At 40.5% G+C, this 25,512-nt stretch overlaps 1 protein-coding gene across 1 annotated transcript; it reads right to left on the reverse strand.

Annotated features, from left to right (window-relative positions):
- Window positions 1–5,719: 5,719 nt before the first annotated feature.
- Window positions 5,720–24,480, reverse strand: DIPK2A (divergent protein kinase domain 2A). The gene is made up of 3 exons (XM_009896306.2): window positions 23,805–24,480; window positions 10,116–10,419; window positions 5,720–7,388 (listed from the first exon to the last, which is right to left on the reverse strand). Exons 1-3 carry the CDS (start codon window positions 24,456–24,458, stop codon window positions 7,057–7,059), a joined length of 1,290 nt encoding a protein of 429 aa, XP_009894608.2. The 5' UTR covers window positions 24,459–24,480; the 3' UTR covers window positions 5,720–7,056.
- Between the last annotated feature and the right edge of the window lie 1,032 nt (window positions 24,481–25,512).

Below are 25,512 nucleotides of genomic sequence, written 5' to 3' on the forward strand. Positions count from 1 at the left end.
GTAGAGCAGTGTTGATGCACCTGAATCAGGTTCCTTGCAGAAGAACCTCTTACTCACATGCATGACAAATGTCTTCCAAGCACCGACAGACAAAGTTAAAATGCCTAATTGAGCATACACATACAGAAGACTTTCAGTCAAGGAGACATCTCAATTCATGCTGTATCAAAATCTGACATTCACACAGTGAAGAGGTAAAGGCTTTGTACTGCTTGCTGAGAAGCCCCAGCTGCACTGAAGTACTCAGTAGGAGAGGCATAACCTTGTACTAGCAGACCCAGCAGAAGGCAATACCAGTCAAAGTATAGCTATGGCTAAGGGACAAACATCCTAAATTTTTGTTCTCTTCTTATTGCACTTGCTCCTGAAGTACCTGAATGATGCATTCATATACACAACATAGATAGCTGTGTCCAAAGGTAAAGCAATTCTAAAAAACTGATTAAAAAAGGATTTTAATAACACGTTTATTTGGTCATGGGGCAGGTGTACATAAAAGCAAGTAGATGCCATATAAAACTAGATGTTGCTCCACACTTTTATAATAGAGCACAATTTCTCATATTCAGTGAATGCTTCCTGGGTGCTTCAGCCATTTTCTCTTTAGCCAGTGCTCACCATCCTGAAAGGACGAGGGAATGAGATGACCTTAATCCTGTCCTTGGCTGCCCATTAAGTAAAAATACAATGTTGGTAGAGAACAAATCCAATCAGTTTATATTGTAACTGTGCCTATGCTAAAAATTAACAGGATAAGAAAAGCATCACTTAGTATCATATGTATACATAATGTTACTATTTGTCAGAGACAAAACGCCACCTCTAACAAAGGTGCTAATAACTCAATAGAAAGTTTTGTATAATGACTTTGGAAAACAACAACAGCATTCCAAAAAATTCCCAAAAAAATTAGACTAGATGACAGCATCTGCAAAAAAAGACTAGGGGGAACTGTAACAGTACGTACAGCTGAGCAGGGCTAGAAGGTGAACAGCTGAAGAGATAGCTATTAAAACATTTGTCTTCCCTGTCAAGCTCTCCTCCTTTGTAAACTAGGAATTTCTTAAACAAAACATCACCACCAACAAAAACAAACAGAATCAACACCAAGTAAGTCAAAGAATGTAAGGCTGTATTCTGAGAAAGAAGCATGTTTTTCTATCAAGTCTTATCTTCCTCCAAAACAAACTGACAGCTGCCAGACATAGTGGGAAAAAACCCAACAAACCAACCAGAACAGTCAGGTGTTAACATGTATAGCTTTCATAAAACAGTAAGCAGATTAAGAGAGTTTCTTTTAAAAATATCCTGATTATTAGTCCATATTAGAACTAGCTATCAAGTGGGAGATGAGTTTCAAGAAGCTAAAACCCAAGGTATGCTTTGCCATCTTCCTGTAACTTTGTGCACTGACCGTACAAATATTCTCTGCTCGCTCACTCAAGTGTGCTGTCTGTTGATAAAGAAAGAGCTCCCTTAAAGACAGCAATTCTTAAAAGTTGTTGACAACTACATCTGCTTTCTGCCAGAGCTCTAAATGTACCCTTGGGAAAGCAAGCAACAAGCATGTTAGGCTCAACCATCTGAAAATAGAGTTTTTAAAATGAATGTATCTATGTAAACAGCTAGAACTGCTCTTGATATTCTAAAAGTGAAATAATCCCATTACTGGCATAGCAATTTTGTACTGCAAGGCACTAAAGTCAGCAAGTTCAAAATATTCCTCTGACATTTTATTTCATCAGAATTCTGATTATTATTTCCAGATGGAGATAGCCCCTTCTTCCCACAGTGGAACTGTTGATTTGTAACAGCAAGGAAAAAGATTAACGTAAGAAACTGCCAAAAAAACCCACAAGATAAGAAAAAACTTCAAGTTTTCTTCTAAGGAAAAGATATCAGTTAAGGTCTAGATGACATAGCTGCACACTGAGGACTGCTAGATTTTACAGAAACCCAGACATTCCTAGTGTAGTTTGAACAACCGAAGATGATGAGAACTATCAAGTCAAAACTAAACTGCATTAATGGTTGGCAGCAAAGAACTCAGCTGCTCAACTATTTTGACAGGTTTGAGAACTATATCTGCAGGGAAAAAAACCACAAAATACAAATGCACACCACTCTGAAAATCCCATTCCTATCAAAAGATAGAAGGCATCTATTTGGGGATCTGTAGCTGTAACAAGGGCACATTAAACAGATGCTCCACTAATAATATCAAAATTAGAATCTGTAGTAAAAGTTATACACCAAAGCCTCATGTTCAGAATAGATGTGCCTTTAAAGTGTCTGACTAGTAGCCAAGCTATGTGTAACCAACACGAAACCCAAAATGCTCTTCTGTGTGAACACAAGATGTATATTAGTGTTTTGCTTTGAAGTATACTCTGCTTTCACATTTCTGTTCTCAGGAGGCTGGAGTTAAGCCACCAAACATAGAGAAAATGGCCATAGATATCTTTCTTCTGAAGTCAGAACTTTATCGCTCTGACCTGAACACGCAAGTCAGTATCGATAGCAAATGCTCATTACCAATGCTTCTGAAATGCGTTCAGCTTTTCAACCACACAAAACATGTATATTCTCCTCTTTCCAGCATGGCAACAGCTGCTGTCAGAAAAACACTTTTCATTGTCCCAAGATTACATTCACACTCGACAAAGGCATCTAGCAGCCACAGGGCCTTTGTGCATCTAGCAAAAAGCTCATTAGTGTAGTGTACAGTACAAATCAGACTACCAAAACCACATTTGCCTGGCTGAATAGTGGAATGTGTTCATAAAACTCAATGTGAAACATAAAAATAATTTGATGCCTTAAAGAACCCCAGGCAAACCAAGGCTTGTCAGATGTGGAGTCACACTAAAAAGCAAGTGCCAGATCAGCATAGGAAAAAAAAATAAAATTAAAACACCCTAAAATGAAACTAGGAGATGATAAAGTTCTGCTTAAACTAGCTGTACATCTTGGAATATGATCTGGAAATAAGGAAACAAAAAACAGCAGACACTGAAAGCAGAAGTATCAGTGATACTAACAGTAAAGTGAGTGAACTAGTCAGATGAAGACTACCAAACAAATTAGCAGGTCTGTATAGTACAAGTTCAAGTTGGAAAAAAATAACAATTAAATCAACATTAATGAAATTTCCATTTGATGGACTAGATTTTGAAACACTATGAGACAGAAAGAAACCATAAGGAACTTCAAAAGCAGTTTAAGAAGGCTGAACACCAAATCCTCAAATTGACAATATACTTCTCTAACAGAACGTTTCTGGTGTTTCAGACACATACATTTTACAGAGGTTTCACAGACCAATCTCTAAACCACAGGTTCCAAAAAACATAGACAAATTACAAAAGAGCTTAGAGCTTAGAACTTAGTACTGAATTCTGACCTGCCATATGAAAAAGGAAAAAAAAAGGAATCCATGTCTGGTTTCTACAAAAACAGCTCAGTGTAAAGACCAAATGTGTTTTATGGTGCCTTTAAAGGGTAACCAAAGTCTCCACTGTAATAAAGAAAATTACATTTAATCTAGTCTGTGGTAAATCAGCGTAGAAAACACAATTTGACATGTTTGATGGGTCCCATAAGAGAACATTACAATGAAAATGCACTTCATAAGTACCTGACATACCATGCCTTGAGTTTCGAGGATCAGGCTATGCTATACTCTGGAAGCTGTTCAAAGAAAAGATGCAGCAAGCATTCATGTTAGTTTGTTCTTAAAATCACCATGATCTTGACATCTAAGGCACACTGGAAAGTTTACAAGTTTCACTCTGCATGTCTGCAGTTCACAGAGATGTAAGATGAGGCAGCAGGAGGGCAGCTAAAAAAAAAATTCATTAAAACATGCAAGCATTTTTGAGAGATTGCTCCTATTATTTCCACAGGCTCAGGAAGTATAAATGGAATATATGTGCCAGTGTAAGTGCAGAACTTAGTTTCAAATGCAAAGCCTCACTCAAAAATCCAGAATAAAGGAGAAAAATCTAAAGTCATTATGCATTTATATTACATTAACTGCTATAATACTGTACTGTAGACACAGTGGTACTAGCAATATAAATTACTCCAAAACCAAGGGAAAATTAGGTTTCTTTAAAAACAGAGACGGTATCAACTTGTTTTAATTTGGAAATATTCTCTGAATTTCAGTTAATGGAACAGAAATATATATTCTTAAAAATCATGATCAAGCCATAAGTCCTCCTTACAATAGTCACCAAAAATATTCCACACTTTGGAACAGTCTACTAGAAAGAATAAAGTGGGTGGGGGTAGGCGGAGGGGTGCCCTGTAAGTTTTGACAAGAGTGAATTCTGCACCACCACAAGAACCACTTCTGTGCATATTTTAATGCATCCTAGACTAAATCAATCTTAACAGACTTACTGAGCTGAAAGAGTGCAAGATGAGGTTCTTAAAGTATTCTTTATTAATATAATTAGAAGTTGCAGAAACAACTTGTAATATAAAGGCACAGGAAGACAGTCTTGATAAAATATTTCAAACAGTAACTTACAGTACAAAAAGACAACTGTAATGCACATACAAGCCCCAAACAATTCATTCAAAAATATTTCACTGTGTTCATCAATAATAATGGGCAATGACTAAAAATATAAATTGTTATTGTACAATAAATATCTGATAGGTGCAAACAGAACAAGATTTATTGCTCTCCACAATGTTTTCCCTGTAGTGTCTTTTTTGTTGTTGTTTTGTTTGGGGGTGGGGTGTTTGGGGGTGGTTTGATTTTGTTTGGTTAGTTAGGTTTTTCTAAGTTCCAAATTCCTTTTGTCATCAGCTTTAGTAACTCACTTCTGAGGGAAAGAAACCTCAGACCAGAGCCGATAGGACATTCTGGTATTTACAGAACTGCCTTGAGTAGTAACCAAAACTGGCAGTGCTTGTTTCTTCACAACATTAACAATCATACTCCACAGAGTCATTGGGAAATGTGGTAGATGTTAAAAAAACAAAACAAACAAAAACCAAACCCTAAAACTCAAATAAACAGGCAAACACACAAAAACCAAAACCCCACCAACTAAACCCATCAACTTGAGCGATAAATCAAGGCTTTCATAGCAGGATAGTGTTACCTAGTCTGAGAGTATGTCTAATTTTTTCAAATAAGTAGAATTTGATGAAAAATGTACTGCTCTGACAGACCAAGCATGTAAAACTGTTTTCAAACAAGGGGAGAAATAAAAATGAAAATCTGTATTGGGCACACTAACTTACAAAAAGCAAGACAAGGGATTGGAAGCAAATTAGGAACTACATAGGCAAAGATGGCTTAAGGTGAGAATTCTGAATTCTAAAATAGCCTTAATCTAAGAAACCAAAAAGCACCATGCATCTTTATATGGCTCCACTTTTTGAGCTTTCAGAAAGAAGGGGCAGTCGGTGAGTTTGCCATTTTCCTCACCATGCACTTGGCAGCAATTTGGTAAGAGTTTCCACCGATCTTTTGACATAGCATGAGAGGCATACTAACTTTGCTCTTCAAAGCAGCACATGCTACCTTGCTCAGAATTCTATTCAGCTTGAACAGAACATCTTTCCAATGTGTTCATAAAACAGTGTTAGTTTCCTTCATTACTGTTACGAGAAGCAATATGCATACATTGCCTAAGAGTATCCTTTTATGAGTAAGACTTCAGAAAAATGAAGCATTAGACTAGCTGTTAAAAAAAAAACCACAAGAGGAGCAAGCTTTGAAGTGAATTCTTGCAGCAGTAACTAAGGTTTTTATAAAAACTGTAACTTCTATTTTAATTGCACTGGGAATAGTCAAACAGTTCAAGAAAAGGAGTCTAGACTGAATACAGTTTAATCGATTTAGCTGGTCAATCAAATGAAGAATATTCTATAAACTCCACTACACTTGTATTCAACAGAATTGGAATGATGTTAACTAACTTTCAAGACATTATTATTCATATTAAGGGTTGTTTCTAGCATAAGCATACAGGTTTTTAAGTTCTTCAAAGAGTAATAAAGGACCACTCATACTTGAATTTTGAGAATTATTACCTTCACTGCAGAACAGCATTTTTTCTCCACTATTTGTTTAGAAACTAATAAACAAAACTGTTTTCTTTGGTTTATGCTTAACTACACTGGACTGGTGAATTTGTATTTTTTAGACAAGCTTCTATCCCCAATTTAAGTGTTAATATAAATCCTTTTATTGTAGTCTCTCTCCAATTCTTAAACTATCTCCATTAAAAGAAAGAGTTTGTTCATACCATGATTTCCTGCTAAAACCAGTCATGTATATATACTTGCATGAAGGGTAGAGGTTTTGTACAATAATTACATTAAGTAGTATTTCCAATGTCAGAACTACAAAAGACATCAAATGAATGTTAGTTCAAATGACATTTGAGTTTATGACAATCCTAAAACAAAACAAAAAACCAAAACACAATGTCTAAGCATAGTAAAATACAGTGTAAAACCCCTTAAAATTGGACAGTAACCTTAGGAATCCTGCACTCACCATAGGAATGTACTGCACAGTATTAGCATGAAAGCTTGTTAAATTTGAAACAATGCAGACAGCTAGATTTACCTGGATGTAAATGCCACTTCAAGGTGTTTAAACAAACACAAAAATGAGAAAATGTCAGGAAAAAAAGGCCTTTAAAACAGGCCATCAGTCTAAAACTTGACTTTCCAAGTAAGAACATCAGCTTCACAAAACTGTGACACTAATGCAGTTTTATGTAAAGTACTCTGACACACAAGCTGTCAATTAAGCTATCACAGTCTTTTTTGACCTACTCCCTTTTATGCAGTTAAAGAGAAGAGTCAATAGTTGCTCAAGTTTTAATTCAGTAAGTACCTTGTCTGTTTGCAAACAAACACTTTAACACCATAAAATTACATATTTTTATGGTATTTAGAAAAAAAGATAAGTAGTTGTGGTTTTTATTGTGTTCTCTTTTTAATATGTAAGTTCAAACTTTCATTTTTTAGTGTTTTTGCAATAGTGTTTCAGCCAGCCTTGCAAAGAATTTGCGCCGTGGACTACCTCACGTTGCTACTCAGTTGTGCAAGGTATTCACGCAGCTCTTTTGCAGCTTGGAATCTACCGTAGCGCTTCTTTGGGTTGGCACACTCGTCCAGCAAGGCCTCAAGTCGGCCATCTTTGGCAATTTCAGCGGGGGGGTCATGAAGTAGTCCTCCAGAAGTGCCACGCCACGTGGCGTGTCTTGATAAAAGGTTCTGACAAATAGCATAGTAATTGTGGTCCACAGTGACACGAGCACACAGAATCTCCTTCGAGAAGGACAGACAAGCTTCTTTGTCACAGTCATCAAATTTGCTTTCATACCACACATCCCAGTTTTCAGGTTTATCTGTGAAATGTAAGGAGACAGTAAAAAAAAATAAAGTGAGAGAGTAGAAAAGAACACACATATGAATACAATCACAAGCTCAATACACAGCAAACTGGTAATACTTAAAACTAGAAACAAACTTTGTTTAGATGAACTCCTAAACATTCTAGCCTAAGCTTGCACCTGACAGTTGGATATCCCCTTGTGCTGAAATGGTCACAGCAATACAAACAATAGGGGGAGAAAGAAAGAGGGGTAAAATGGATAGCAAAGAGAAGGAAGCAGAAAAAACAGCCCACTAAACACATGAAATCAAACACATGAAATCTACATTCATGCACGTGCCTAGAGGGAAAAAACGTAGCACAAACAAATGCAAGAGAAGGATCCCCCCACTGAAGTGGAGAGAAAAGCAAGCAACGTGGTTTGTTTTAGCAGCATAGATTTGATTTCTCCAGGTGCCCTGAGAACTAACATGGTGAAGTGGTCTACCAGTGAACAAAAAGCTCCATATTGTAAAGTAATTGCCTTAAACTTCTGAAACAGTGTCTTCCAACCTCTTATTTCAGACACTGTCGTTACTAAGAAGCATATATTAAAAAAGCAGATGCATTACATATAATCTTTGACAAAGGAAAAAAAGCCCAAGAAAACAAATGGCATTCATGTATGTGTATAAACTCTTCTTTATATACAAAAATTGTCAAAATTTGAAGGTGTAATTAGTGGCCTTGTTACAAACTTTTGACTTAAAGCATGACTTACATAAAGTATTTTATACAAAAGAAATATGCAGAAGGCTACTTAATGTGAGATATCCTGAGTTCTTATTAGTCCTTCTAAAAAAACTTTCCATCTGAAGTTCCTAGACTACTACCAGCTTCAAGAAGACATCCTTATCATGGAGTCTTGTAGTTTTGTAGATCTCTTTTAGCACCACATTGCCAAAAGAAAAATTTAGTCTCTGAGCTAACTATTGCGTCAACCCATTCACTGTGCACTGCAAGCCAGTCTAGAAAAAAGGGGACCAAAGGATGACTTCTGAAGCTGTAATGTGATACAAAATTTGCACAATGAACAACAGACTCAAAAAGGGAAAAAGCCAGCAACAAAGGTACAAAGGACTCCTGCAAACTCAGCTGTGAGATCCCACACAGACACAACTGGACAGAACGTACATATTCACGTATTAATTACTCCAGGCAGAGATTGTTCAGTGAAACTTTCCAGAATACTAATGAAGTCAGTATTAAATATCAAGTTTATACAATGACTGAGAACTTTGTGTCCTCATTTGTTTTCTGTGTTCTTGATTAGTTCTTAGACTACAGATCACACAGCAAAATCCTGGTTAGATCCAAATTAGTTTGAGAACTAGACAACAGATGTAAGCACGACACTTTCAGCATTCAGCTCCTGCAAGAATCTACTTGCAGGATCCTATTCCATTTGCATATCAGATTCTTCAGAGTTCATCTGTGTGACTAAGCAATTCAGATATATTCCAAAAATCAAAGAAAAGAAGAAGAAAAACAAAAAATTAGAGAGAAAAGAAGGAAGTTTATTTGTGTGGCCCATAAGTACTGAAGTAAATGTACTGGATATCCAACACACTGAAAAGACTTTCTTGGTAGGGTCAGCTAATTTTAATCTAGGACCCTTGAGAACGCATTATAAAACTAATACACACACAAAAAGCAAGCACACAACCAAAAACAAACAAACAAGAAAACCCCAACTAAAAGGAAAAAAAACCAACAAAACAACAACAAACAACACACCCCCCCCCCTCCAACCCAAAACCCAAACCATAAACCCACACACCACCAAAAAAAATAAATAAATAATAATCCCCCAAACATATTTTCTTTCAGAAAAGTGTATGGATATAAAGCAGTGTCTTGAAGTCCTCAAGTTAATTTAATTCTGCAATTCAGCATATGAAGTCTGTTTGCAAAGCTTAAAAAAACCCTCCATTCACCCAAGGCAAACTGGAATCATTTGGCCTGTTGCCATGAACTTCTGCAGGATTTCATGTTCCATGTCTCTAGCTCTCAGGTCTGCAAAGTTTTATTTACAAACTCAAAAGGAATGTAAACCCATGTAATGCCACTTTGTCAAACGTCTCTCCTGCCGCCATTGCTTTGAGCTTTTACAGATGACAGAAAAATGAATGATTTTTCACTATTCTCATTTGGAAACAGCACTAAAATTACCCATTCCTTCAGTTCCATCATTACAGAGCACCAACATGAACAACAAAACCACAGACGGGCTGTGTAATTAAGGTGAAGTGAGCGGTAAGAGACTGTTTTATCATTCACAGAAAACAGAATGCCAAGACTCCCATCCTTACAGATGTCTGGAAAAAATGACAGCAATCTCTTTGCTAAGGCAGACTAGTCAGTAAACCCATCTGTCTGTACCTGTCCACCCTTCTGTACAAATCCTTTCAACATCCAAAGCCTTTCCTCCCACTCCCACCTCTCCATTTAAGCAGGCTTACAGAGATTAAAAGTATGTGCAAATTAAGTTCAGGTAAACTCAACACTTCATGAAATTGACAAATTGGTAAGTTAATTAGTAGCCTAATTGCTGAAGAAAGTTAATTAGCTTGTTAATTAGTAGTCTAGTTATAAAGTAGCCAAAATGGGTATTTAGCAACTACAGGAACTTTAAATATTGCGCTTGAAGAGGAAGAAGCTGGAAATCTGTGGGGGCAGGGGAGAGAAAGGAGACACTTACTCTGTCTGATTAACCTTTTGTCTGCTACCAGAACATTTTCGGCATCTACAATGATAACTTTCCCATCTCTTGGTCCAACTGCAAAGTTGTCAAAGCTGACATCAAGGAGGTAGAGTGCAAATTCAAAGTCATTATTGGTCAGCTGTTCAGCTATTTCCATTAATTGCCAGGCCAGGTCCACTCGTTTCTCCCACGGTGCGTTAAAGTAACTCCACAGCTCTTCTCCAACATAATTGACAGCCACCATTCTTCCGCACGCTCCTAAGTACTTTGCAAACGGCCAACCTTCATCCGATGGAAAACTCTGCATATAAAAAAGGTTTTTTTAGAGTTCTCACTAATACAAACCAGCTGAGATTTTAAAATGCTGTTCAATACAATTTACAAAAGACACCTGTAAATGCCCACCGACACTACATTTACATCGTTTGAAGTTTTGAAAGGAAAAACAAAACAAAACAAAACAAAACAAATACTTGTGTGAGCAAGAGGCCCTGCTGGACTAGTAAAGAGTTGGGGGAATGGAAATAATATGCAGCCCCTATCAAGCTTTCCATATATTAGAATAGAATAGAACTGAACCGAACCAGGTTGGAAGAGACCTTCGAGACCATCACGTCCAACCCATCATCCAACACCATCTAATCAACTAAACCATGGCACCAAGCACCCCATCAAGTCTCCGCCTAAACACCTCCAGTGACGGCGACTCCACCACTTCCCCGGGCAGCCCATTCCAATGGGCAATCACTCTCTCTGAGAACTTCTACTTCCATATATATGTATGATTCCACCCTCTCTTTCCATTGGTATTTTATACACATCTGTTGCACTAAGGAAAGTATACTTCCCACCAACACAATTTTGCATCTGATATGTTTAATACCAACTTTCTAATAACATAGAAGTGTTTTAATTACACCTTCTTTTCAGCACTCCCTCCCTTCCCATTTTCTACCACTTGATTGGATTCCTTCAAGGATACTCACATTTGAAGATCCCTCCCAGACAGGGTCACAGACTAGACTGAAGTACAAAAGAAATCTTACCCCCTTAACAATCTACCACTGAATTGCTATGCACATACTTTATCACATACATCCACATAGCATTTTTCTTAGAAGTAAAATCTGTTTCAAACAGTAGCTTTCTTGGTAGTTAGCACAAGAGACTGAAAAGTAGTAACATGCTACAAGCGTTAGAAAAAAAAAAAGACATCAGACCCACATGAATAACACAATAGGTTCACAGATTTAAGACTGCCAAGCATTTGAACTTCTACTCTATTTTCATTGCCTGATCTAACCACATAGGCTAATACAGTCCTGAGGATGACACAATTAATTTGATGGGCTGAAGGTTAATATATTATCAAGCAATGACACCATACTATTTGTCTGTCTATACTGCTATAGACCATTCTCAGGAGCCCCAGAACATGTCGGGATAAAGGAGTTTGCTGAAGTTGATGAAGGCTGGGTCAGGGATCAGTTAAGCAATCTGGACACCCATAAATCCATGAGTCCTAATGGGATGCACCTGTGGGTGATGAGGGAGCTGGCACAAGTCATTGCTAGGCCAATCTCCATCATCTTTTGTAAGTCCTGAAGAACAGCAGAGCTGCCTCAATTCTGGAGGAAAGCAAATGCCATTCCAGTCTCCAAAAAGGACAAGGAGAAGGACCCAGGTCACTATAGACTGGTCAACCTCACCTTCATCCCTGGAAAGGCGATGAAGCAACATCTCCAGAGCATTGCTGATCAAGGATAAGAAGGTCACTGGGAGCAGGCAGCATGATTTTACCAAGGGAAAGTCATGTTCAACCAACCTGATAGTGTTTTAAGAGGACATAATCTGGTGGATAGATAGTGGTAGTGCAGTGGATGCAGTTTATCTTGATCTCAGGAAATCATTTGACATCATCTCCCACAGCACCCTCACACCCTCACAGCCAAACTGAGGAAGCGTGGTCTGTATATCAATTAGTGAGGTGGATTGAGAACTGGTTGAAGGAAAAAAAGTCAGAGACTTGTGGTCAATGGGACAGAGTCTAATTGGAGACCTGTATCTAGTGGAGTTACTCAGAGGTCACTACTGGGATCAGTACCATTGGATATATTCAGCAATGACCTGGATGAAGGAACCAAGGGCACCTGTTGATACCCAACTGGAAGGAGTGGCTGACACCTGAAGACTATGCTGCCATTCAGTGAGACCTGGACAGGCTGGAGAGTTGGGCAGAGAGAAACTGAATAAGATCCAAGAAGTGTAGAGACTTGCATCTGGGAAGAACAATTCCATGGACCAGTACAAGTTGAAGGTTGACCTGTTAGCAGCTGAAGGGAAAAGGACCTGGGAGTCCTGGTGGACAGCAGGATGACCATGAGCCAGCAATGTGCCCTTGTGGACAAGAGGACCAATGGCATCTTGGAGTGTATTAGCAGAGGTATGGCTAATAGGTTGAGAGATGTTCTCTTCCTCCTGTATTCTATTCTGGTGAGGCCCCATCTGGAATACTGTGTCCAGCTCTAGGCCCCTCAGGAAACTGCTTGAAAGAGTCCTGTGCATAGCCACAAAGATTAAGGTGGTAGAAAGCCTAAGGCAGCTGAGTCTCTTTAGCTTGGAGGGGTGACCTTACGACTTGCGAAAGACAAGTGTCAGGAGAACGGACCCAGGCAATAAACGAAGGTGGTATGGAAGAAAAACACCCACAAGTTCAGGGCAAGTCAAGTGACAATATTCCACAGTTAAGAAGTTGGCTGCATTTTTTGTTTGAGAATTTTTGGTTGCTGGTGGGTGGAGGGGTTTTGTTTGTTTGGGGTTTTGTGGTGTGCTCTTTTGTTGGTGTTGTTGGCAAAATAACTTTCCTGCAAATAAAGTATACAGTAATTCAGTGTTCCCCACTCTACCACTGTAAGAAAAATTCATGCCTGTGGCATCAATAACCACCAAAATGAGATTTTATGTCTTGCTCATCAAATGAAGCTAGTTCTTTACAAGGGAATGTGTCATTTCACTGAAAAAGCAGCAACAAGGAGCTGGTGTAAAGGCATAACCCCCAGAGAACTCTATGCAGGAAAAAAACCCAGTATTTCCTTCCAGTGAGTGGGATCAAGTGGCATATATACATTTCAAAATATTGCCTACCACTGTCTCTCAGAAAAAAGCCATACAGCTTCCTATCAGGGAAGTCCAAATGTGTGTACCCATGCAAGTTCACTTTATCTGCTTATTATCAATACAAGTTTACATCTTCAATTGGAGCAAATGTCACCAAATGTGCCTAACATTTTCTTATTACAGGATTTTATCAGCACACAATGCAATATATTCAACTGTGACAGATGTCATGCCTAAATGTTTTTATTTGGGGATGATATTGGACCACCAGACTCCTTTTCCACCTACTCCTATATTCTAGTTCTGCATTGCTTTAATGCCTTGGCCTCCCTTTCCAAATATAAATTCAACCACAGTGAAATCTGGCAAAGGCTGTGCTACCTTTGCATGTGAAGGTGTCCATCCCTTCCAAACCATCAAGCACAGTCATTTCAAACCCTCCCTTTGTATCATTAGGAAAGGAATGCAGTCAGTACTCGCTTGGCTGGTGTTCAGTTGGATCAGTAGCCTGATCCAGCTTATCACATCACCACATCATGGTAGTACTGACAAATAGAAGAAGGCCCAAATAGCTAGGTGCAGAAGAAAGGAAAGGAGTTAAAAGACTTTTGCTTTCCAGTATTAGCAGGTATTTGCAAAGCACAGTGTTTGTCTGTGATAGCATCCAATGGTACACTGATCTTCAAAACACACCTATTATACTTCCTGCCTTGTGTACACTTCTTTCATTACACACAGGAAATTCCATGAGCAATCTGGTTTATTAAGTGAACATCCCAAACATTACTAGTAGAATAGCTGCACAGCACACTGGAAGAGATATATTTATAACACTGTGGCAATAAAAAGATCTTTTGACAACAGGAAAGCAGGGAATCCTGCCAACATCTGCACATGTACAAACATCTCTGCTTTGGCTCGCCTCCAACTGGCATGTAACAACCACATATACACTTCATTACCCAAGTCAGCAGCCGAAGAAGGGGATAAAAATATGCACAAGTGCCTCATTCAGCAGTTTCATATCCACTCAGTGAATCTGACAAGAATATTAATTGAAGTGCAGATTTGTCCTCTTGGTAAGCGGAGATCTGTAACTTTGTACTGTTTTATTTTGAACACACCTTTGTAGATGGGATTGCAGCTAACATGAGTACTTACTTTATTCATTGACATCTTGAAATCCAATATGACAGGAACACATGGTCATTAAACAGATTTTCCAAGAACAAGTTGCATTTAGAAACTAAAAGCTTGGTAGACAGCTGCCAAAAGTCTCAGATTTCTGTGATGTGTAACATCATTGTGTCTTAGATGGGGTGTGGTTAGTAGGTCCAGAGAGGTTCTCCTCCTCCACTACTCTGCCACGGTGCCTGGACTACTGTGTCCAGTTCAAAAGGGACCTCAGGGAACTGATTGAGAGAGCCCAGCACAAAGCCACAATGAAGGAGTGGAACATCTCCCTTATGAGGCAAGGCTAAGGGAGCTGTGTCTGTTTACTTTGGAGGAGACTGATGGGTGACCTCATTAATGTTCATAAATATGTGAAGAACGAGTGTCAGGAGGACAGATCCAGGTCCAATGATAGGCCAAGGGCCAACAGGTGCAAGCTGGAGCAGAGAAGATACCACACGAACATGCTGCCCAGATGTTGTGGGGTCTCCTCCTCTGGAGACATTCAAAGCCTGCCTGAACACATTCCTGTGTTACCTACTCTAGGTGATCCTGGTTGCACAGGGGGGTTGGACTAGATGGTCTTCTGAGGTCCCTTCCAACCCCTAGTGTTCTGTGATACCATGTGATTTTAGTTTTATAATTATCAAATTAGTATATTTAATTAGGCAATTTTGTCCTTGACTATGTTATTTGAGGACTTCAAAATGTGCATTTGATAATTAACATTAAAACTAAGGTCCTGTTCAAAACCAAAAACATCTGACAAAAGCATTTGTAATTCTGATGTACTCACTCACATTTTATCTGTGAATATACAGAAAAAATGCCATGGAAACCATAGACAATTAAGCTGCTTATTATTATTATTAAAGTGTTTCAAAATACAGTGATGCATATGTAAAACTACAAACAGGGAGCTTAAGTTTTCCCTCACTAAAGTGATCTTTCTCTTTTCACAGAGGAATAAGCATATTCTTCTAACAGAAAGATGGACAATAGTAATGATGACAAAAACTTCTGCTATCTCCATTCCCAGTAACAAATACATCAGAATACAATTTTGTTGCCCTAATTAGTGTAGCTACCCAGTATCTCTCTCAGCAAGGCTTAAAAACCTAAACAAACCCTGCCAACTGGACAATGGACATTTTGTTCCTGGAAGAATCATACTGTGTTTATGTCCTCAAAAAAAACCCAGCAAACTGTATTCTCAGTGTATTGAGAATTAGTAAGATGAATTTTTCGTTGCACTGAAGCATAAAACACTGTCAGTGCATTTGTCTTCCTCACTTCTGTCTAAACATGAGAAGATCTACAAATCTACCATTACTTTTGAATGTTCAGAGCTGTGAATTAGGTCGTGCAGTGAAGGCTCACAAACTGACATGGTCTGCTGTAATCTGCAATAACACTAATCCCCTCTGAATTAACAGTTTAGAAAAATAAAGGTTTATCAATTATCACCAAGCATATAATTCATCCTAACAAGTCCAAACAAAGCTTTTCATTTTCAAAACTACTCCGAGGATACTACATGTTAATACCACCTTTGGATGATAAAAAAAAATCCAAACCCAAACCACACACACAAAAAACTCCAAACTAACAAACAAACCATAAAAACCCCCAACAAAAGCTACCACAAAACCCCATATGCAAAACAGGGTGGGAACTTCTGACTCTGAAGGCTTGCATGGCAAAAATCACACTCTCTGTGATGCCTTTGCTAAAATCTTCCTGCTAAACTGTGTTTGTCCAGGCAGAACTTGGTCTGGCAAGCAGAATTTAATTAATGTGTACTCTTCAAAGAGAAAAAACCGTTGCTCTTTCTCACAGAGCACACATGATTCTGCAGTGTAAACTACAGTAGGCAGTTCTGTTAGTCACCAAGGCAAATAAGTAAAGCTCTGGAACTACGAAAAGCTGGAGATGTGATTTTACAGTTGAATTTTTTAAATCAAAGACTGTTAAACTCCGTGGTCTTAAAAGAGATGCCTTCTTTTATCAGGAACTGATCTCCATTCTAGAAGCTATGTACTCAAAAGTATTTGCAGATGCTAGTGAGTATAATGAAAACAATTTAATTTCCAAATATATGCCAAGTCAGTTGACATTGAACTAAAATTCCCACAGAAATACATACTGAGTGTGGATTTCATTGAGTATTCCAAATATTAGAGTTACTGATTAAATTAATTTGATTTTAGCTTTGTTCAGTTCTGTTGCATTTCAGCCAGTTCCTACGTACAATCCATGCCAACAAGGGGTACATATCAGGGTTAACTGACACACTATAGGGTCAAAATACATAGACAATTCTACTCAGAAGTTGCTTAATGATCAGGTTGAACCCTTGTACTATAGAGTTTGTATTTTACACTGTTATGAGAGATCTGTAATTTCTCCAAATTGATGATTAAATGCATGAACTACTGTAACAAAAAATGAATGCTACATTGTTTTTCACCTTTACATATTAGTCTGTACTTCACAGTAGCTTTTTAATTAAGTTCACATCACATGAAAGCAAACACCATCTACCTCTCATCATTATGAGCTGGCAGCATATCACCATAAAGAAGGCCTAGCAGAGATGGCACACTTTTATTTCTGAAAAAGTTAAGTTGTAAAGTTAAGGAAGACAAAACCAAAGCCTCAATTACTCACTTCAGGGAAGTAAAACCATAGCTCCCTCTCAATATCAGATGTAACAGAAGCAAAGGATAACACTGGTATTTCAAGGTTTAGAATGTGGGATAACACTTTTTTTTTTTGTAACTGAAAACTGCTGAGTTTTACAATTTATCAAGAGGATTTCTACTGCAGTCAGTGTGACAGTTTCTTGGTAGCCTCTAAAGACAGTCACTCATCATAATGCATACCCCACAACAACGTCAAGAATTTCTAGACTATTCTAAAACATTCCTCATGTTTTCACTTTAGCAAAGTTTCAGCAGAAAGAAGGATGAAAGCAGTTTTGATCATTTAAGAAACACAATTAAATATGGTGGCATGACAAGCATGAGAGAGTTCTGGCCTAACATGCATACCCATGAAAGAAACAACTTTTCAATTTTCAACACAAATTAGTAGAATGTTCTTCTAATAGGAGTCTACTCAATTTTAATTCAAGAGAAGTGATAGTTTTGCTTTCTAAAAATGTGTAGAAGGGAAATTCAGGAATAGACAAATTCACCTCCTTTCTTCAAAATACTTAGAAATACGTAAAATAGGAATCAAGAAAGACCAAAGCCTCACTTTAATATTTAAAATTTAAACCCTTTGCTTTCTGGATTGTGTTTTCTACAGGTGTCAGTCAACTGGTTTGTGTAAAAAAGACTTTTAAGGCAGATATCTAGTTATCCATAAATTAGCACTCGTAGAAACATTCCTTAAGTCGTGTGTGTGTTTAATGCAAACAAGAAAAAACAGCTTTAAAGCAAAAAAAAAATATTCCAACTACACAAAAATAATTTGAGGGGAGGCAGGAAGTCAAGATTTATAACCACCTGCAGCAGATTACAGTGAGTCTTTAAAATGAAAAAAATAGTAGGAAACTGCAGATAATCAAAAGCCTCAAAGCAACAGGAGAGAAGGACAACTAGTGACAAAGTGAAAACCTTGTACAAGATCAGTTTTCATAAAGATCAGAAGAAAATATTTGGCATTTTAAAATGCTACACACTAAATACTACTCAGTATGTCAAAATGGCAGTAATTATGAGCCAGGACTTAAATACTATAAGTCTACTAGAGGACTTATCAGGTAGTGCAGATAACTATCTTAAATCCTCTACTTGATGTTTAGCAAAGGAATTACGAGTCAGAAACGCCAAACTGAGTAATGAAGTTTCAAAACAGTCAAATATGAAAACTGTTTGGCATTTCAATAATGTATTTAGAGAAAACAACCCACAACTAGAACAGCACATATAACAAAAAAGAAAGAAATCTCAGGCAAGTAATTCTTCCCATTTACTATTTATTGAGGAGTGATATGTGGCACAATAAAATAATACTGTGAAATATTTTGCTAAATTGCTACTTTGAGTAAATCCAGCACCAGAAATTGTTTCAAAAAGAGATCACAGTTGATGTTTTTGTATGTGTTCAGCAGATGTCGATTACTGTTCTGCCAATAACAAAACCAAACAGAAACCCCAATGATGACATTAAGAATTTTAGGTTATGTGGCAACAGACTGTTCATGCAGAGTAATTATACTAGGAATACAGATACAGCTGTTGGTTTAAGTTGGTTTTTTTCCACATGGAATAACAGTGATCAGAAGCTGTGAGAAGAAAAAAGCCCTTAAACTGAAGTACTTAGAAAGCAAATACATACCTGAGGGAAGGGCAGTGATTTACACAATCTATTAAAAAATGCAGAAATACAGCTCTTTTCCACAACAGCTATTGGAACTTTTCTTAGAATCAGCAAAACAAAAGTACTTGAGACTTGTAACTTACATATAAGATGCAAACATTCACCATCATTTTTGAAGACTCTCTATTTAAACAGACTGGTAAAAGCTACAGCTCAAGACAAGGTTGCATTAATGCACTCTGGATATCTTCTATAGTTTGAAAAACACAGGTTACTTACAAGCATTTTATCTACTTTACTTTTAATACTGAAGTTGACATTAAAACTTTAAGCTTACTTTGAAAACAAAGCAAATCCAGTCATTTCAACAGTGCATCTGGCAGTGCTGTTGACCAACACAGCAGCCAGCACAAAAGGCAGATTGAGACCACTTCTGGGTGCACTGTTGACAACAGTTTACAGAACCTCTATTCTCAGTTATGTCAGGACAGATGGAAACTGTCTTTTCACCTAGCTGTCTTCTCAGATGATTGTAGGATAATCACAACCACTTCACTGAAAACCATCATTTTCTTATTTAGAAACGATATCTTACTTCAGCAGCAGTGAGTTATACTGTAGTTTCCCCAGCTCCCAAAACAAGGAATTCTCCACTTTGCCTTGTTTTCTGCTGTAACTGGTTTTCAGGTTTTGTGGTGTTGAATTACTAAATTTTAAACTTTGCCACAGGCTTTGTGGGACAATGTGTGGTTGCATACCATGGCTCACAGAGTAGCAGCTACAGATTCAGAGACAGCAGCTCAAAAAACTGCTAAGAGGCTGCCACAGCCACTCTAAATAGGAAACCTGGAATCTAATAGTGATCAGTGAAGGAGCTCTACAGTAAATAAGAGGTATATCTAGAGAAAGCTTAGCCATTTCTCCAAATCTTTCTGTTTAAATACTTCAGTTTGAGGGAAAAAAAAAAATCTCGTTCAGAAATGATGGGGGAAAGGAAAAACTTGGAATTTGTGTAAAAGCCAAAGACCGAACAACACTTAATTCTATGGAATACAGCAATAGGCAGCAAGCCTTTTTAGTTCAGCAACAGTAAGCTTATGTTTGTAGTTGCAAGAGAAGATAAAAATTAATCATATTATTTCATAAAGCTGAATAACAACCGTTATTTGAACGCATGCCACAGTTAAAAACAAACAAAAGTTTCTCCCCTACAGTTATTTTTCCCAAGACAAACTAGAAGGTGGGTGGTTTATAAAAAGTCATAGGGTGAGGATAGATCTGCTTTTATCCATTCTGGTTCTGTGAATTCTGCAAGAAGTGAGTATTTACACTGCACTCAGTCTGTAATCCTACTTGTTTAAAAAATTTTGCTATCTCTTCACAAGGCAACTTTGGGCAGCCTAGCTTTGCAAATGCTTGATGCACACAGCCGTCATACTCAATTATGAATCAGATGCCATGCACATAACCTATCCTCCTAGTGATTCCTATTTAAAATACTGTTTTCTATTACATGAGTTGAGAGGAGCAGCAGCAAGGTTTGTTCTTCCTTTTGTTCAAAGAAGCTGTTCATGTTTATATAGAACACTGCTTTAGATGTAACAAATTGTATATATGTTGTTTCATTCAAATGTGAATTTAGATCCAAAAATGTGAGAGAATTACTGACTAGTTTTGGCAGATTCTGCAGAAGTAAGAATAGTAATTTTTTTATCTCATGAAGTAAAATAGCAAGAGAAACTGTTTTTTTCACCAAGTACACCTAAGCAACCATTTAACAAATATGGATAAAGAAGGTTAAAAGGAGAGCTATTTTGAAATACAAATATTTAGGATTACAGTAAGCAACTTACACAGCCCATGCATTAATACAGTAATCTGTGCTCTTTTGTTACTGTTTAGAGACTTGTAGCAGAAGTGTACTGTGCTATGGGTTAAACCACTACATGACAACTTCCTACAGCAAAAGCTTTAAGTCAGTTGTGACAATATGCAGCTTGTAAGCAACACCACTTTAGGAATAATCCATACTCCAAAGAGGCTCCAAGCTAAAAATCCCTGGTATCACTGAGAAAAAGTCTTAAAATGCACAAATTACTAGCCCTAGTAAATGACTACAGTAACTTCTCTATTATAAGTCAAAGACTGAGGCTGAAAATCTGTGATGATTTACATCTGACTGTTCCTATAAGTTAACTAAACACCACAGAACTTCAAAGCACTGAACACAGTTTAGAGGTATTTCTGCTTCTGAATCAAAAGCGTTACTTACAATGGTATTCTAAACAGTCACAATAGCGTTTCATGAAAAGCTTAAGAGAAAAACATAGCAATGTTTTCCCTTGTGCCTTTTGGTGACAGACATCACTAGCTAAATGCATTGATTATTTCTTTAAATATTTAAAGTCTATTCACACATCATGCAGGTTCTCTTTCCTGAAAGCAGATGAATTTTAGAACACAGCTCCACATCTCATTTCCATCCCACTATCTGTCCTCATCAACAATGCAGAAACTCTTCTGGTTTTGCTGGGTCAGAATCCCAGGTCAGCCATGCGCTTCAGGCCATCAGCATTTCTGAGTCAGCCAGGACAGCTGACCTGAGCTGTTTCATAGGTGTATCCCAGACCATGAGCATCACACTCAGTACAAAGGCAGAAGTTCGCTCCTGATACTGCTTGTCTTTCTTCTCCTCACCCCTGGAAGGGCTCATTTACTATACTACTCCTAAGAACTCCCTTCTCATTTGTTGAAATTGCTGTACACTTGCTGGGCAGATTATAACTTTGCATACTCTATAATGGCATTTATATTAGTTGGGCTGTTTCATTAAATCTGTTTTCCTTTCAGCCCATGGGTCTCCCCTCCTTTTCCCAATCCCCTTTCTCTGCTTGGGAAGGGTCACCAGGTGATAGAGTAACCCCTGCAGTCTACCCCCCCCGCCCCCCAGGCTATACCCTAAAATGGAGAATACATTAAGAGTGTTTCAACACACAAAGCTGGCCTGAAGTTCCCCAGAAATATTTTTCCAAGATGTACCCATTCAAGAAAATTTACAAGCTTTTGCAAAACACTTCTGATCTGATAAGGGGCGACTGAACTTTACAACATTCTGGACTGGTAAAGACTGCCTTATTTCCCACCAATATCACCTGCTTTGCTCTCAGCAGTACCTTCACTAAGATAAATGGCAAGCAAAGTGCTTGTTAAGTTCATGTCCAAAGATTTTCATCTCTTCAACAGATTTGCTTAATAGCCTCAGGGATCATCCACAGCTTATTTAAGAAGCTGACAGGAATCAAGGCACTTAAATCAACCAGTATTGGCCACTGCCTTTGATCCACCCCACAACAGTAAATACTGTAACAGTGCCATATCCTTTGTCTGTAAAGAATATATTTGCTCCACATATTACAAAGTGTACAGAACTGTTTTCTGGACATCTAGGTCCATGCTCAGTACGGTGGAACCAACGTTCAAAACCCAAAACTGGAAGTTGTATGAAATGCAGCTCAAACAAATCAATTTTCAAAGAACTTCCAAATATAATCAGGCAAAGCAGTTTGGATTTTCTTACTCGAGTTCCCTTTTTCACCATGCTAAGGAGCAATTTTAAAGCAAAATGTAAGAGGCGTACTGTACCCTCAGTCCACTGAGAAGTGAACTGGAAACTTTGAAAACCAAACCCAAGAGCTGTATATAAAGAGGCTAAATGGCAGAAAACATACTACCCAAACCCATATTTTTAATTAAGTAGAGTTCATAAACACATTCTCTAGAAATTAATCTGAATTTGCTGGAGGATAAAGCTTGCAGCATTGCTTTCTGAGCATTAGATATTTTTTAGCCTCTCACTAAACAGCAAATGTTAGTAATCATGTAGTGATGCTCTGAAATACACTTGCAAATATTCTTTTAATCAAGGCAAGGAGGGCTCAGTGGTTAGGTGACAATTCCGAGATCAAAGTTACACACTAAAGGCATACTTGGGAGTTCTCTCAACAGTGTCAGGAGCCAAAATACAACACTCCCAATCTAAACAGCTATCCTACAGAAGCAACTGAATGGTGCTACAGAATAAACCACTTACCAATCTTTAACGTAGAAGTTTACTTAACACGTTAAAGCACACACTTCTGGTCTGTGTACATAACCAGTCCTCCCAATTAAAGAATACTAAATATGCAACCGCTTAAAAGAGAATACTGTTCATTTATTGGATACTCCATTTTCCATCTACAAAATAGCTATTTATGACTTTTACCAACAGAACAACAAAGCCGGAACATAGCTCATGTAAGAACTCGATATCAAATGAGTTGCTTTTTAACAAGGAAAGCACAGTAACATCATAGTAGACTCTCTGCCCCCTATCTACTAAAATACACCCTAAGAAACTAACCACCGATTCCCAGAGCTGCCTAGGAATCCGTATGTTACGGGAGATGCCACAGAATAAAGCCTAACACTTGACTGTAAGAAAGGTATAAACCCACCTGAAAGCACCTATCTACCTTGCAGCAAGCCACCCCACCATGCTTCCTGTGGAACAGCTGCTTGCTTTCACCGTTCGCTGCCGAAGAGAAAAGCTAGATGTGAAAGGCAAGAAGGGTGGAGAACGAGTTAAAGTCCTATGGCACCGAGGAAGAAGGCTAACCAGGAACCTAATGTGCGAAGTCTTCGAGTTAACAAAACTGTAAGACTGAATGAGATAAAGATAAACCCCTGCCCTGAGTGGAGAGTCTTTCCTCAGGGTATCTTTACATAAGAGTCACTGTTAAGGCAAAGATCTAGAGGGCCCAGGGTCTCGCTCCTATTTCTGGGGCCCGCTTCCCGGGAGTCCCCCCTCTCCTTTCTCTCCCTCTCTCCTTGCAATCCCCAGCCCACAGGCAGCTACGTGCGCCCGGCGCGGCGGCAAGAAACAACCCAGCCACGGCCGGGGAGGGGGCGAGGAAGGGACAGAGAGAACGGTTACGCGGCACAAGGCTTCAAAAAAGGACCCCTCCGGCCACTACTTGGCCACGCAGCATCAAGGAGAGCAGACGGGGGCAGGCGCGCTTTGCTCACCTGCAGCACCAGCGGTTCGGGGTTGAAGGCGAGGGTGATGAGGAGCTGCATGCGCTCCGAGTCCTTCAGGTTGCGCAGCAGGAAGCTGCCCGAATCCTTGGTCTCGGCGTAGCGGCGGACCAGGCGGTCGAGCAGGCGCTGCGAGGGGCAGTGCACCAGGTCCGACCAGCCCTCCACGGCGTCGGGGGTGAGGAGCCGCACGTCGCCGTTGAGGCTGGCGAACTCGGTCGCGTGCAGGGCCTGGAGGAGATCGCAGCGGCCCCTGCCGGTAGCCCGGCGGCAGATCTTAGTGTCGATGTCGGCAAGCTCCTGCGCGGAGCCCAGGCGCTTGAGGACGACGCGGCGGCTGCCCTCGCGGGGCTCCCCGTAACGCGCGAAGTACACGTTCTTGACGTTGAAGAAGTCGAAAAGGCGGAGGCGGCCCCAGCTCTCCAGCCGCAGCTGCCCGTTGAGGAACTTGCGGCACCAGCTGGTGCCCCAGCAGGCCGGGCACTTATTGAGCTGCAAGAAGCGCCGCTCCGACAGCTCGTTGCGCTGCAGCGAGGCCAGCAGTGAGTGCGTGTTCAGCACCAGCGCCGCCGCCAGGCTGCCCAACACCGCCAGCTTCACGTAGCGGTACAGCCGCCCCAACTTCAGCGACACCAGCCGCAGCATCGTCCCGGGCCGAGGCCCCCCCCACCCCGCCCTCAGCCGCGGTCGCTCCCCGCCCCGGCCGCGCCGCAGCTCCGGCACCAATAAACTCTCTGCCTCACCGCTCAGCCCGATAAAAGGCAGCCAAGTTACAGAAGGGACGGCGGGGAGGGGGAGGGGCAGGGAGAGGGGAGGTTCCAGCAACCCCGTCGGCCCCGCCCCCGCAGGCGGGGCTCCACCGCCTCTGCCCCCGCTGTCGCTGCGGAGGTGGGCACGAGCCGCCCGACCCTCTCGGGGGAGTCCCCGCCTCCCGCCACTGGCCCCACCCACCTGGGGGGCGTGGCCTGGCGGGAGTGCCGGCGGCCGCCGCGGTTGGTTGCACGTGATGAGGTGCTGCGGCGCTCGCCCCGCCCCCTTGGAGTGGCGTGGGGCTGCGCGCGAGGGGTGGTGACGGTGGGGGCGGGGCTTAGGGGGTGGGTGGGGCTGTCCCTCCGTGCACGCGCGCCGAAGAAGGGGCGATCGCGGGGCGGCGAGCCGCTGGGGGGCGCTTACCCATCGCTCACCCTTGCCCCGCGTCGGAGTCGTGCGGGCTGGGTAGGGAGTAGCGGGGTCCGTAGCCGCGGACGCCATGTTGTCTGCCTTTCGCCCCGGGGCAGGGGCACTCACCAGCCGGCAGCGGCATACGGCGTGCCTAAAGCTGGCCCCTGCTAGCAGAGCTGGGCGGCTGGCGAGATGCCACCGCGTTGGTGGCAGTGCGGTTTCCGTAACCCGCGAGGCCCGGGCCGCCTCTCACGGTTCGCCGCAGTCCTCGCCTCGTAGCGCTGCAGGCTCCCAAGGGTTGTCGCCGAGGTTACGCTGCTATCGCCTGGCGCGGCGGTACCGGCGGCAGCGCAGCTCAGCCCCGCCGCTAAGCGGTTGCTCGCTGACATGCGTCGCGCTGCCTCGCCTGTCGTGTACCCAGCGAGTGCCCGGGACGCCCAGGCTCAGTGGGACTTGGCGTGGTGGGGAAAACATGGGCTGCGTGTGCTGGCGTCCGGCAGCGCGCCCGGCTGCAATCCTGCCTTTCGCATGGGGCTTA

The sequence above is a fragment of the Dryobates pubescens genome, chromosome 32, assembly GCF_014839835.1.
Source record: "Dryobates pubescens isolate bDryPub1 chromosome 32, bDryPub1.pri, whole genome shotgun sequence".
Lineage (NCBI taxonomy): Eukaryota > Metazoa > Chordata > Aves > Piciformes > Picidae > Dryobates > Dryobates pubescens.